Source organism: Natrix helvetica (genome assembly GCF_964273705.1).
Source record: "Natrix helvetica genome assembly, chromosome: 1".
Lineage (NCBI taxonomy): Eukaryota > Metazoa > Chordata > Lepidosauria > Squamata > Natricidae > Natrix > Natrix helvetica.
The window spans coordinates 357755896-357770665 of NC_138548.1; the positions used below are offsets into that span (position 1 = coordinate 357755896).

The window sequence follows — 14770 nt, forward strand, 5'->3', positions numbered from 1 at the left end:
GAGACTTTGTTCTCTGAGTCTTCATTTCTCCATCATGGCGGCTTGTTCTGAGGTAAAAATTTTAAAGGTCCACAAATTTGAGCTTTCTCTCCATTTTGGTACTTTTCATCAGGATCTATTCTTCAGGATTATTCACGTTATTACAGGCTGGTCTTAACGTTTCCAAACCTCCTTAGCTGCCCAAAGGCATGAATTTGAAAAAGCAGCTATAATAATTGAAAAAGAAAAATGAATACAAATCTTTATTTTCCTCAACCTGTCGCTTTCCTCCCTGTGTCTTTGCCAGCCCCCTGATCTCCCCTGGCTTCACGGCTGAGTTTGACATCAGCCACAAGACACAGGCTGGGTTTCAGAGAGAGGCTTTTGTTCCTTGTCTTTTGACCGCCCTGCCATTTCTGACAGGATTTTGCTCATTTTTGATGCCACCTGGGAATCCCTGCAGATGCTTCAGAGAAGCTGCTCTTCAGGACAGGGATTTTTCAGTCTCCACAAGAGATTTTCTCAGTCTTCACAAGATCACAGGCGGTTCTTTGATGTTAAAAGGAGGAAAACCTAGAAACTGACGCCTGCTAGAGATGCCACTTCCTTTCTAGATAGGCAATTTTAGAGGGAACCTTTCCTTCGAGTTTAATGCCCGTCATCCCAGATACGCATAGAAGATGACCTACTGCGCCCTTTCAGAGTTTTCGCGCAATGCACAAAGGATCCTCTAGGGGGCTCCCTGGAAGAGCCTGGCAGCTCCCTTCCACCTCCTTACAAGAGAAGTGAGCATGCGCCGGCCTCTTTCGCCAGTAAAGAGATGGTTGCTTCCCGAGCCATTTTCCAGCAAAGGCTTGAAAGATTGTCTGCTCTTTCTACAGTGTCCGGGTGAGCCTTTCTAGCAAGCGAAGAGGCTGCAGGGAAGCCTTGGGACTTGGAGATCCAGACGTGAGTCGGGAGGCTGGGAGGGCTTTTCTCCCGCGCTGGAGGCTCGCATGCAGACATGCAAATCCTTATTAGGGTTTGGAGCCGTGGTGGTGGTGGGAAATCCAGTGGCCCCATGTTCCTGTGCAGGCACGGGCGACGGAGAAGAAAATGCAAAGCTTCGTTGCCCCCAGGGGGAAAAAAATCGAGGTCGCAGAATGAAGAGAGCCATTTACCCTCCATTTCGATGGGAAAACATCTGGATGGGAGGGAGAGGAGGAGAGGCCGCCTTTGCAAAACAGAGTTGCGCTTCCAAGTCCGTCTTGACTCCTGGACAGTTTCCTGCATATTTCCTGGTTCCATTTTCAGAAGCGGTTTCCCTCGGGCTCCCCCTTCCTAGGCTGAGAAAAGCCAGCGTACAAAGGCTGCAACTCCGTGTGCGTGCAAGGACTGGAACTCGGTTTCCTGCTTTCCCGCATCATGGTGCACCATTGTCACTAGGGTCTCCGATTAGGCCAGGGTTTTTGTCGAGCTTGGCCTTTGTAAAGCGTGGGTGTTGCAATCCAGTGTTTATTTATTTACCGTACTTATGAAGTGGATTTAGAGCGCCCCTCCTGTCAATTGCTGTTTGTGACCTGGGACGTTTATGCTTTGGATTGTGCAAATCGTTGTTGTTAACTCTGAAGCCATAGAAATGGAATTAAAGTGGCTATTAAATTATAGTAAATAGGCTTGAAAACGGGAGATTAACTTTCTACTTTGACATGAAAGCCTTGAGCTCCGCTGGGGGGGGGGATAGTGAGAAGGAGGATTATGTACCATTGCTGCCCAAGTATTTATTACTATTACTATTATTATTATTATTGCATCAACAGAAGTGTATCACAGCGGCCAGTTGTTTCGCCGGATTTGGCATTAATTACTAGTCGGGCCCCACCCAGGGGCCTAGGACGTCGTAACGTATTTTCGTAATATGTGTGCAGATCCAAGCAGTGCGGCCTTTTGCATTTGACTGATGGTGATTTTGTCAATTTTTAACTGTTTTAAATGTAATTCCAGTGCTTTTGGAATAGCACCCAGTGTGCCGATTACCACTGGAATTACCACTGCTGGTTTGTGCCATAATCGTTGGATTTCGATTTTTAAGTCCTGGTATTTCGCGATTTTTTCATATTCCTTCTCGGCGACCCTGCTATCACCTGGTATTGCGATGTCTATGATTGTAACCTTATTTTTCTCAACCAGTGTGATGTCTGGTGTATTATGCGCCAGTATTTTATCCGTTTGCATAATATGTTTGCATTATTATTATTATTATTCAGAAGACATTAAAATTAAATGTTAATAAAAGCTAGGAGGTAGAAGTCAAAAACATATTTAAATTTATAATATTTTGAGAGGCATTGATCCTGAAAGGTTCTCTGCAATTTTCTCCATATGTAGAGAAATGAAGCTAATTAATAAGATCTCCCCCTCCCCTTTCCCAGACATTGGTAGGTTCATCCAAATTCTTTCTTCTTCCCATTCCTCTCTTGATAAGGATGCTCAGTAATTCAATTAATCACCATAGTAAACACCCTGAATGATTTGTTTTCCATTTCAGGTATATAAGCTTGGAATATTTTCTGCTTCTTCTGGAATCTTAAGTATCTTGTCTGGGAAGAGAGCGGAATGGCCTTGGTAAATTTGGCCAGACCTCTTGTGAACATAAAGACCTGTGGAGATCTTTGGGTCCATTTTGGAGCTGCATTAGAGACCAGAGAGAAGATGGAGGGACAACACCCAGCAGAAGCAGAAGTTAGAAAAGTCCCTCCAATTGCTCAGCCTTGGGGCTGTGGGAAGAATGGAGCAAGTCCTGGGCAGAAGAGCCACGAAGAGGCATCCTGTAGTTCAGAGGTCCAGTCCAGTGACTTCAGAAAAGTGCAGTTTCAGGAGGGGAGCTGTCCCCGAGATGTTTGCACACAGCTTCACTACCTTTGTCGTCAGTGGCTGCAACCAGAAAAACACACAAAGGCTCAGATGCTGGACCTGGTTCTCCTGGAACAGTTCCTGGCTGTCCTTCCCCCAGAGATGTCGGAATGGGTGCGCGAGTGTGGAGCGGAGACCAGTTCCCAGGCGGTGGCCCTGGCCGAAGGCTTCTTGCTGACTCAGGAGGAGGAAAACATGCAAGAAGTGTTTCAGGTGGGAGGATGGAATCATGGCAGCTCCTTGGAAGTTGTGACTGAGTATCCTAAGGAAAGGAAAGATTCATTCAAATCTCCTCAACAGCTGCTGTTTGGGGACAACTTCCAGAAAGGTCAAAGTCAAGACGCTACACAAGGTAAAAAAAAACTCTTGTGTGATGTGAGATTTCAACATTTAGCTGATTCTTTCACTCCACTTTATTGGAGTGTCTTTCTTTAACAAATCTGCTTCCGGTATTTTTCTCTTTCTCATAGAGCGTAGAAAACTGTCCTTGTCCTTTTTAGAATCACCTCTTTGTGCTGGAGCTGAAGGATTAGCTGAACCGCTTCTTCAGGTGAGGAGAAAGATTGGAAAAGCCCCATGAATCTTGGATGGATTTAATTTTGTTCTAGAGTTTAATGTATAAAAATGCTGCTTCTAAGCAATACACATTTGACCTCACCTCACTGAACATTCACACTCAGCTTAATCTACCCTCTTCCTTCTGAGGGGATCCTTTGTGAGTCGCTTTCTCCACCCGTCCCGCTCACCATCAGATTTCATTGACCAGGCTGTTGTCAGCATCGGGGTTCTTCCTTCTGTCTCCCAGGGTTTTTTTCTCACACCATTAGAAAGAACATATCCTTTTTTGCCTTTTGAAAAGCATCTTTGGGACAACTGTGACCTGATAATGGAGAATCTCCATAGATTCTTCCAACTTCTTCATGAAGGTGTGGAGTTGGCATACGTTGGTCCCTCAGTTGATAAAGTGAGCCATTGGAAAACATGTCAGGTGGGTTTTGCCAGTAATTTGCTCTGCCCATCCTAGGAAGAATGGGAGTCACTGAGTAGTAAAACCCAACTATCAATTGACCAAAACCATTTTAGTTTCCTATACCACGTAAGGCATTCCAAACACTTCCAGCTTGATCAAACATGGTTTAGTTGTGGTATCAGCCATAGCGGTGATACCTTATTCTTAATTCTGCAGAAGATGCCCATTTTGTTCACTGGATCTCTTTCCTAGAATTGGTGGAAGAAAATTATCCCATTATTCTTGGGATTTTCTGTTAATAGGGAAACTTTTTTCCTTGTTTAGGATGTCGTGTCTTTTGAGGAAGTGGCTGTGTATTTCTCCAAGGAGGAGTGGTCTCAACTGGATGCTGATCAAAAAGCTCTCCACGGAGAAGTTATGCTAGAGAATTCCAGGAATCTCTTTTCTCTGGGTAAGAACCCCTTTCTGTGCACAGGAACGTAGAGAAGGGCTCGAATGTTATTTATGGTTTTTAAAGAAATCATTTATTTACAATGCATTCAGAAAATATTCAGACTCCCTTCATTTTTTTCAATTTTGTTATACTGCTGCATGATTAAACAGTTTTTGAAATGAGTACTTTGTATTTTATGAGCAGAAAGCATTCTTTTAAAGAAAACATTTTTTATCTAATAAGGTAGGCAATGCAGTTTTCCAATTTTTCTTTCAATAAATATCCTTCTTCCATAAAGTCAGTTCGGTCAAATGGTTAAGATACTAGGCTAGAAACTGGGGGACTATGAGACTAGTTCTGCCTTAGGTATGAATGCTGGCTGAGTGACTTTGGCCAATCTCTCTCAGCTCAACCCATTTCACAGGGAGTTGGGAAAACAGCAGGAAGAAGGAATAGTGGGTTTATGTGCTGCCTTTATTATTTACAAAAAATAAAGGAAGGATATAGAGTGCATTCTAAAGATATTCAGTCTTCCTTCACGTTTGTCATTTTTGTTATCCTGCACGCTGATTCTTCAGTTGATGAAATTCATTTTTTCTCCTTAATCTACACTGGGTACCCAATAATGACAAAGTGAAAACAAATTTTCTTAAATGTCTATAAATTTATTAGTTTCTAGTGTCGTAACATTTTGACCATACTGACCTGTTCTGACCCCCCCTCCCCCACGCCTGTGAATAAACCAGAACACAGGCTTGGCTGTTGCCACTGTTTAATTACTGAGATAACGAATCCTTTGGCTGAGGGCCCAGACAACTCGCGTTCAATAGAGCAACCCAGATAATTCAAATAAAGCAACGCAGATAGTCCAAACAAACAGACACGGCTAGAATACACAGATAGATTTTCTTAACTACTAATTCTAATGGTTGTTTCCTGCAAATGTCCCCTCCCAACGCCTCACCTATAATCTCTCTTGGGAGGGGCCAATCCACCACCACCTGTGCTTAATCATCTTCTGTGAGTCTGCCTACGGAGTTCCTGCTTCCATTTCTCATCCCTTCTCAATCTAGCATCAGGGACAAACTGCCTTTGATCCTCCCCACTGCTCCATGCCTCAAGCGCCTCCTGGTGGCCAACCAGCCTCTCTGGTCCCTGCTCTGAGTCTGAACCCTGCACAGGGTCCTCCACATCGTCCAGGGCAGACTCATATGCAGTGACGTGCGGTGAGGTTTATGACTGGTGAGGCACTGACACAGTGCTGGGTTTCAAATATTTTTAGACTTGTGGACTTCAACTCCCAGAATTCCACAGCCAGGCATGCTCAGTTCCAATTTAAAGCGACAGCATTTGTTTTTCTCCTTTGCTCCTTCTTTCTTTTTCTTTTTCTTCTCCTTCCCCTCCTTCCTCCCTCTCTCCCTTCCTCCCCCTCTCTCAAACACACACACACACAGAGAGAGAGAGAGAGAGAGAGAGAGAGAAGTTGGATTGGACTATCTCTCCTACCCCTTCCCTCTCTCACTCACTCTCAAACAAACCCCCCCACACACAAAAGTTGGATTGGATATCTTTTCCAGTGGCTTGAAAGCAGCTCCTCTGCCATCCCCCCCCCCCCCCATTCCCCTGCTGCCTTTCCCAAACACATCCACCATTGCAAATGCAGCCTGCTGTCTTGGTGGGAAATGCCTGGAACACAATAAAGCCCACCCACCACCTCCTGCTGGCAGGCTGGGGTGAGAGGAGAGGCAGAGAAGCCGGAGGGGAGCCGAGCCTTCCAAAAGAAAGAGGCTGGGGGGAAGTGTGTGTACTACAGCATGGCTCTTTGCCTGGCTTCCTGCCTCCTCCTGTGGTCTCCTCAGTGCTCCCTTGTGCTCTCCCTCCCCAAGTGTAGTTTGATTGCAGGTGGAGCCACGTTGCCTTTTCAAACTTGTAATCAGTGAAGCTGGGCTAGATTTTTATATAGTTTTATCCAGCTGTGTGTGTGAGAGAGAGAAATGAATGGGGGCCTGGGGAGGAAGTCACTACACTTGGGGAGGGAGAGCACCAGTGAGGTTAAGCAGAGTCATCCACAGTGAGGCAGCAACTAGCTCAGCTTTTTCCTTTTATTTTTTTTTTTCATGATGAGAGTGGTGAGGCTGTGCCTCACCTGACTGCACGTCACTGCTCATATGGTTACTCACTATCCGAGTCCCATCAGCAGCTCAACCGGATCCTGATGGGCCACAACACTGACCTTATGGAAGAAGGAAATTATTGAAAGAAAAATTAGAGAACTACATAGCCTAGCTCTCAGGTTCTGGTACATCCGTGAGGAAATTACAAAAGAACACAGTTCTGGCTTGTAAAATTTCTTTATCACCCTCACGATATTCCTGGCACTAGCTGACATTCATTAACATGAAGTACATAGTCAGGACTAACCGCCCAGTTCCTTCCCCACCATTTAAATTTTCCTTAGCCCCACCCAGCCACCCAAAAGCCAGTCTCAGCCCTGGTGTGCGTTCTACCCTTCTCTCTTCCACCAGCTGGTCCATTTGACAGCAAGCAGGGAAGCCAGCAGAGTTTAAACATCATTCACGCATGTGCGCAGGCGGTCGTCCAGTTTTCAGCTGTGTGGTCACCTCACAACTATTTGGCAGCTATGTCATTAGCGGAAACAGTTCTGCTGGGTTATTCTTCTTCTTGCCCATCCCACCAGCGGTTTGGCACGGTCTGGCTTTTCAGTGGGTTTAGTTTTTGGCCCCGGTGGTCCGCTGAGTGTATTGTGCAGTGGGCGTCACTTTCTCAGGTCCCTTTTTGAAAGGTAGTCCCGCCTTCTCCATTCCCTGCTAAAATGGCTGCCCTGCCCCACCAGGCACACCAGGGCTGAGACTGGCTTTTTAATAAAGGAAAATGTGTTTTTTTAAAAAAAGCTTTCTGCTAATGAAATACAAAATACTCATTTCATAGAAGACAATAGCAAGACACTGAGGAAGAGGCTGAATGTACTGAGCCAGGTTCTGCCTACCAGAATTCAGTATTCCCTCCTAAACCTGGTCACTGGGTTCCCAATGGCCTGAGCTGCTATAACCAAGACCGGGTGACCTCTGAGAGGGATGTTCACCTTCTTAGAGATGTGCCCACTTGTGTTCTGAGTTCGACATTAGCCTCAGTTTAGGGTGGGGAGGTATTGTCATCCAGAAATTCCCTTTGACTTTCAAAGATTCTGCTCTGCACACAAGTAGAGATGAGACTTTTATTGAAGTTGGGAGATGCTGGGTATGTTGCTGCTCCAGCATGACACAGTGTCCAATATACTTCGGGAGTTTGTGGCAGCATGGAATTGTCCCAGGTCAAAGATTGGATCAGGGCTGTGATCCAACCCTATTATATGAGGATCACTAGGGATACACTTGGAAATGGGTCTTTGCTATAATCTTAGCAGCTGAAATACATTGATGATTCTTTGGCTAAATTTCAGAAGAAAAGTCTTGATTGTTCCCCTATTCTTGCTACAGTTTTCATTTTTCTTTTCCAAGGCTTTAATGGGCAAGAGAATAAGAATTGCAAGCAGGAACGCCAAGCGATCCATTCAAAAGTGGGGGAAAGGAAATTTGAAGATCAGATTCAACCAAAGAATGGTGAAACAAAGCAATCACAAAGTCGAATTATAAATGATTTTCCTCGAGTCAGTTGGCTTCCTTACTATAAAGTGATTGATATGGGAGAAATACCTTATAAATCCATGGACTATGGAAAGAAGTTCAACAAATCCGATCATCTCTTTTCTCATAAAAAGACACATTCAGAAGAGAAACCAAGTACCTGCAGGGAATGTGGAAAGACCTACCGGGATAATCACTCTCTTAGAAAACACGAAAGGAATCACAAAGGAGAAAGACCTTATAAATGCCTGCAGTGTGGAAAGACCTTTACTTGTAGCAGTAGTCTTAATTCCCACAATTTGATCCACACAGGAGAAAAGCCATATCAATGCATGGAGTGTGGAAAGGGTTTTAGGAAGAGTGGTAATCTTAATACTCACAAGAGGATCCACACAGGAGAGAAACCGTATCAATGCACGGAGTGTGGAAAGACCTTCTGCTATAATCGTTCTTTTATAACCCATCAAAGGGATCACAAAGGAGAAAGACCTTATAAATGCATGGAGTGTGGAAAGACCTTTACTTGTAACAGTTATCTTAATTCCCACAAGAGGATCCACACAGAAAGACCTAATAAATGCATGGAGTGTGGAAAGACCTTTACTCGTATTTATGATCTTAATTCCCACAAGAGGATCCATACAGGAGAAGGACCTTACAAATGTGTCGAATGTGGAGATAGCTTTAGAAGGAGTTGTGATCTCACGTCCCATAAAAGGATCCATATGGGAGAAAAATGGAGTGGAGCTTTTTAAGGAGTAGCGCTTTTACTGGCCATAAAAGCAACCACACGTGGGAGAAACTATATCAATAAAGTAATTATGGAAAGGACTTCAAGACAAATCCAAGCCATTCTCGATGTATGACTGCAATTAAGCTCCAAATTTCTGTTGCAAAGCGAGTTATTGTGTGTTTTGCACCATTTGATGACTTTTTTAGCCACATTTGTAAAGTAAATGACTTTGGTTGTTATGTTAGTAACACTGTTATGAAATGAATCTGGCTTCCCCATTGGATTTGCTTGTCGGAAGCCCTCAAAAGGTGATCACCTGATCCAGGGACACTGCAGCTGACATGAATCGGTTGCCAAGCATTTGAAGTTTGATCAGGTGACTGTCAGGATACTGCAACAGTCATAAGTGTGAAAAATGGTCATAAGTCATGGTTTTCAGTGCTTTTATAACTTTGAATAATCACTATATCACTGTAGTAAGTTGAGGACTACCTATAGTTGTCCAAAATATCATACAAGGACCATTTGAGTAATAATGCAAATAAACTGTAGCTCTTCTTAGATGTGCATGCATAAATTGCCTTTCTAGTGCAAACCAGAACAGTGTGGATCCTTAATCCTGTTTGTGGTTTTTGCTAAGCTCCAATAGACAAAAGACTTTCCTACATGTAGAAATATTCAGGATTGGTTTTCATTATATTGTTTCAAATATTCCAAAATACCAAACACAATTATCACATTATTCTTCAGTTACCCACAACTTTGTTAGAGGTTATCTGATACATCTTACTGTTGCCTGAATGTTTCTGTTCCGATACTGGGCAAAATATCTGGGCCTTTTCCTTTCTCTGGCTGTTCTACCTTTTCCAACTCTGCTTGTCTGAGGAAGATCTGGTGATAGTTCTTATTCTGTATCCAGAATGTTGGTGCCACCAATTTCTCATGGGTTCTTTTTAAAGCAGGAGTCGCCAACCCACAGGCTGTGGCCTGTTCGGAACTGGGCCGCACACGGAGTGGGTGAGTGTGTGCGCAGGTATCTCCACTTGTGCAGGTGGCAGGCACTGGAACTGATGTGGAAACCTCCATTTGGGTGAGCAGCGAGTGCACAGGCCAGTTACTTCCACAAATTGAGCTGCGCCTGCATGCATCTTCCTGACGCTTGCAAAGAGCCATCCTCTGTCTCCCGTCTCCCCCTTTTGCTGGGCTACAAAGCCAGAAAGGTTAGGGACTGCTGTTTTAGATCATCAATCACATTGAATTTGAGTTGAGCTGAAAACATGTATCAAAAGTACTGGATTCTAGATGGTTTAAGTTTTCTGCCTCCCGATACCAGTTGTGGAGATATTTTCCTTTGAAGAAAATATTGAAGATGCAAAAGAGAAACAAACAATGAGTTCTTTTTATGTTTGTTTTTTATACTAGATCAGACATGTCAAACACAAGTCCCCTCGGTCAGAACCAGCCCACGATCAGGTTACATTTGGCCCGCGTGGCCACCCAGGAGACGGAGGGGCCAGGAGACAGGGAGGAAACTGCTTCCTGTAAACTTTCTCCTCCATGCTTCCACGTGCAGCAGAATCGTCCTCCAGCTCCTGGGGGGGGGGCAGGCAAGGCTGGGGGGGGGGATCCAGAGGTCTCCAGTAGAGGAAGGCGAGACCAGGACGAGCAACAAAGTGCTTCGGCCCTCCCCACCCCAGCTGGATGCTACCCCTGGGTGTGTTGCACTGGAGATGGCACCGAGGTCTGGAGTGCTGAGTGAGCCATGGAGGCGGCAGTGGCCATAATGCCGGACAGCGCGCTGCTGCTGGGGATCTCGGCTCACCAGCCCGCCATTGCAGCTGGCCCTGTTCCCCCAAGTGCTTTCCTTTTCACTAGGATGGCCCACACCCCCATATGGGAAAGCCACGGCAGTCGGCAGCTTTGCCACCCTTGTCCCTTCCTGGATGAGAGGGAGAGAAGGAAGGAGATTGGAATGAGAGGGAGGGAGGGAGGATTTGAGTGAACTTCCACCTTAGCACTTGGCCGCCAGCAACCCTGCTAGCCTTGCCATCTCCTTGCCCCCCTCCTCCTGATCTCTCCTGGTGGTCTCCCATCCTAACACTGAGGATGTTTTGCTTAGAAAGCTGGGGCTCCTCACATGGAAAGGGAGTGGACCTCCCTGTTACACAATTTGCCCTCCCACACTCACCAGGAGAAACCTGGCCAAGGAGAGCGGGCACAGCAGCAGCAACCTTGAGATAAGCGCGCTGAGCACCCCATCAGGAAAGCTGGACTGGGCTAGGCTGGGCTTGCAAGATTCTGGTGCCCTGGAAGCTCCAGGGCTGGGCTGGGTGCTTGCCCACCATTGCCCAGGGCTCTGGGCAGCATGTACCTCTATCCAGGGGCCCTCTGTAGCCTGACGGACTGTGGGGCTCCTCTGGTGGATGAGACTTTGGTGCTCGTCCTGGTCTCACCTTCCTCTACTGGAGACCTCTGGATCTCCCCTTCCCAGCCTTGCCTGCCCCTCTTTCCCCCCCACCCCACCCCCCAGAGCTGGAGGACAATTCTGCTGCATGTGGAAGCATGGAGGAGAAAGTTTACAGGAAGCAGTTTCCTCCAGGTCCAACTTTTGCCTTGACAGATCTCAAGAGGAGAAAGGGTGGTAGGGGAACTGAGTCCAGGAAGGCTGCCTCAACAAGCCAGCTTCTTTACCATACAAGACAGGAAATGTGTCAGCCGCACCCACTAAGTGGTATCGAACCTACCATGTCCACTTGGCCACACCCACCTGGCCTCTGTGAGTTGTTATAGCCTTACATGCAATTGGCCCTTTCAGGGAAATCATAATTCTGATACGGCCCTCAATGAAATTGAGTCTGACATCCTGCTTTGCACCATCCCCAAGAACATGTGATCAAATGCTTGCTAACTGGTTCATATTTATGCCAGTCGCAGCGTCCTGGGATCATATTAAGAAACTAACTTCAATTTCTCTTGACAAATAGACAGACAGAGGTCAGGAGAACTGGCTTTGGGATGTGTAGATCACCATACTCGCAAATCACAGAAAGCCAGCTTGGGTTTGTTAAAACAGATCGTGCCGCAACAATCATTTTCTTCTTTGACAAAGTGAATCAATTAGCTGACCAGAAAAATACCGTAGACATATTATGTTTAGACTTCAGTAAGGTATTCAACAAAGTAAACCACAACCTATTTCTTGGTAAACTGGAAAAATGTGGGATAGACATCATCACCATTAGATGGATTTGTAATTGACAAACTGAACTAGTAGTTCTTAATAGTACTACATCTACTGTACATGAAGGAAAGTAAGCAGTAACCAAAAGTTTCAGTCTTAGGCCCAGTACTCTTCAATATCTTCATAAAGGACTTAGATGAGGGAATAGAAAGGGAACTCATAAAATTTGCAGATGACACTAAGCTGGCAGGAATAGCCAATACCCCAGAAGACAAGTTCAGAATCCAAAAAGATCTTGACAAACATGAACAATGGGCCATATCCAAGAAAATGAAATTTAATGGGGAGAAAAGCAAAGATTTACACTTAAGTAAAACAAAAAACAAACCCAAAGGTACAAGGACAGATTATAACCTAGCTCAAAAACAGTAACTGTGAGAGGAACCTTGGAGTCCTAGTGCAGGGGTGTCCAAACTTGGGAACTTTAAGACTTGTGGATTTCAACTCCCAGAATTCCCCAGCCAGCATGGCTGGCTGGGTAATTCTGGGAGTTGAAATCCACAAGTCTTAAAAGTTCCCAAGTTTGGACACCCCTGTCCTAGTGGATGATCACTTAAATATCAGCCAGCAGTGTGTGGCAGCAACCAAAAAAGCCAATACAATCCTTGGTTGCACAAACAGAAGCATAGAATCAAAAATCGTGAAGTATTAGTATCACTTTATAAAACCTTAGTAAGACCACACCTGGAATACTCCACCCAGTTCAAAAAAGATTTTGAGACTTTGGACAAAGTGCAGAGAACAGCAACTAAGATGAATAAGGTCCTGGAGTCTAAAACATGAAGAACGTTTACAGGAATTGGATATGGCTGATCTATAGAAAAGAAGGACGGGTGGCATGATAGCAGCAATATTCCACTATTTGAGGGGCTGCCACTAAGAGGAGGGGGTGAGCTTATTTTCGAAAGCACCAGAAGGCAAGGCAAGAAACAATGGATGAAAACTAATCAAGGAGAGAAGCAACCTGGAATTAAGGAGAAACTTCCTAACAGTGAGGACAATTAACCAGTGAACCGGCTTGCCTTCAGAAGTTGTGGATGCTTCATTACTGGAGGTCTTTAAGAAGAAACTGGACAGCCACTTGTTTGAAATGGTATAGGATCTCCTGCTGGAGCAGGGGGCCAGACTAGAAGACCTCCAAGGTCCCTGCCAGCTATATTGTGATTGATTGAAACTTATTTGGTCAAAGGCCTCACCACATACAGTATATATCATTGTAATGTGTATGGAAAAAGCTTCATTCCTCTCACAAAAAAGCCAGAATGAGGGGAAGCCCATGAAATGCATGTTCAAAAACCCCTTTTCAAGTACTTTTTGCCTTTCTATTATATGTCAAGGTTTAGAACAAAATATAAATGTTAATTAAATGTAATTAAATATCACTGGTATGGTTATTCATGAGACGTTATTGAATTCCATTTTGTTCTAACTAAAAATTAAAAATACATGAAACTTTTCGAAAGTTTTGTCAGAGGCAAACTTCAGGCTTTCAGAGGACTTGGCTTATTCAAATATTTAGAGAGGTTGAACTTAGAAGGAGCCTTGATATGTAGAGAAATGGGCCCGAAAGAACGGGGCCAGAATGAGAAGTGAAGGCCGTTCTTTTAAAATTGCTTCTTAACCACAATTTCCCCTCCAACATTTCTTTCATTAATTGTAGCTAAATCTCTTTTTTCTTAAACAGTCATCTCCAAATCCAGACGAATCTTTTGCAACCAGTGAAATCTTCATTACTTTTGGTTAGAAAAAAATATTATTTCACTCCAAAGGTGTTAAGGTTCCTACTCAAATTTCCTGGGGCATATTCCCTACTCAACAACCAAAATAAAACTATTCATGTCTTCTTCTTTTTTTGCTTAGTAATATTTGAACTTTTTATTTATTTTTCTTATTTGCCTTCCTTCGTTTTGTAATTCCACTTTTTCTCTAGTCACATATGAGACTGTATTCTCCCAGCCTCCATTTCTCCATCATGGTGGCTTGTTTTGAGGTGAAAAAATTAAAGATTCACAAACTTGATCTTGGTACTTTGATCCAACTATATCGCTCCTGACGGGTTTTTTATTTGGGGTATTTTAATTGCATTCAATTTATTTAGGGGTTTTTAAACATTGTGTTTTTACTTGTTTTTATCTATCAGTTCACCTCCTCCTTGTATATGTCGTGGTATATGTTTTGTTATATGTATGTCGATATATTTATTTCCTATGTTTTGTTGTATGCCGCCCCGAGTCCTTCGGGAGAGGGTGCGGCTAAGAAATAAATATTTTTTATTATTATTATTATTATTATTATTATTATTATTATTATTATTATTATTATTATTATTATTATATTGATGCAACTTTTTCCTCATGATCTATTCTTCAGGATTATTCACATTATTACAGGCTGCCTTTAGTGTTTCCAGGCTTCTTTGTCTGCCGAAAGGCATGAATTTTAAAAGGCAGCTATAATAATTGAACTCAGTAAAGAAAAATCAATACAAATCTTTATTTTCCTCAACCTGTCGCTTTCCTCCCTGTGTCTCTGCCAGCCCTGATCTCTTCCTCGCTTCAAGGCTGAGTTTGCCATCAGCCACAAGATGCAGGTTGGGTTTCAAAGAGAGGCTTTTGTTCCTTGTCTTTTGACCGCCCTGCCATTTCTGACAGGATTTTGCTCATTTTTGAGGGAATCCCTGCAGACCCTTCAGAGAAGCTGCTCTTCAGGAAAGGGATTTTTGAGTCTCTACAAGATATTTTCTCAATGTACACAAGATCACAGATGGTTCTTAAGAGATTAAACTGAGGGAAATCTAGTAATTGATGCTTGCACTTCCTTTCTAGAAACTAAGGATTGCTGGAGAGGCCACTTCCTTTCTAGATAGGCAATTTTAGAA

General features: G+C 44.0%; 1 protein-coding gene across 1 annotated transcript; it reads left to right on the forward strand.

Annotated features, from left to right (window-relative positions):
- The first annotated feature begins 750 nt into the window (after positions 1-750).
- Positions 751-8890, forward strand: LOC309398020 (uncharacterized protein). Its single transcript, XM_081964503.1, has 5 exons — positions 751-927; positions 2507-3223; positions 3342-3421; positions 4166-4292; positions 7793-8890. The coding sequence occupies exons 2-5, from the start codon at positions 2575-2577 to the stop codon at positions 8671-8673; spliced, it is 1737 nt and encodes a 578-aa protein (XP_081820629.1). The 5' UTR covers positions 751-927; positions 2507-2574; the 3' UTR covers positions 8674-8890.
- The last annotated feature ends 5880 nt before the right edge of the window (positions 8891-14770 follow it).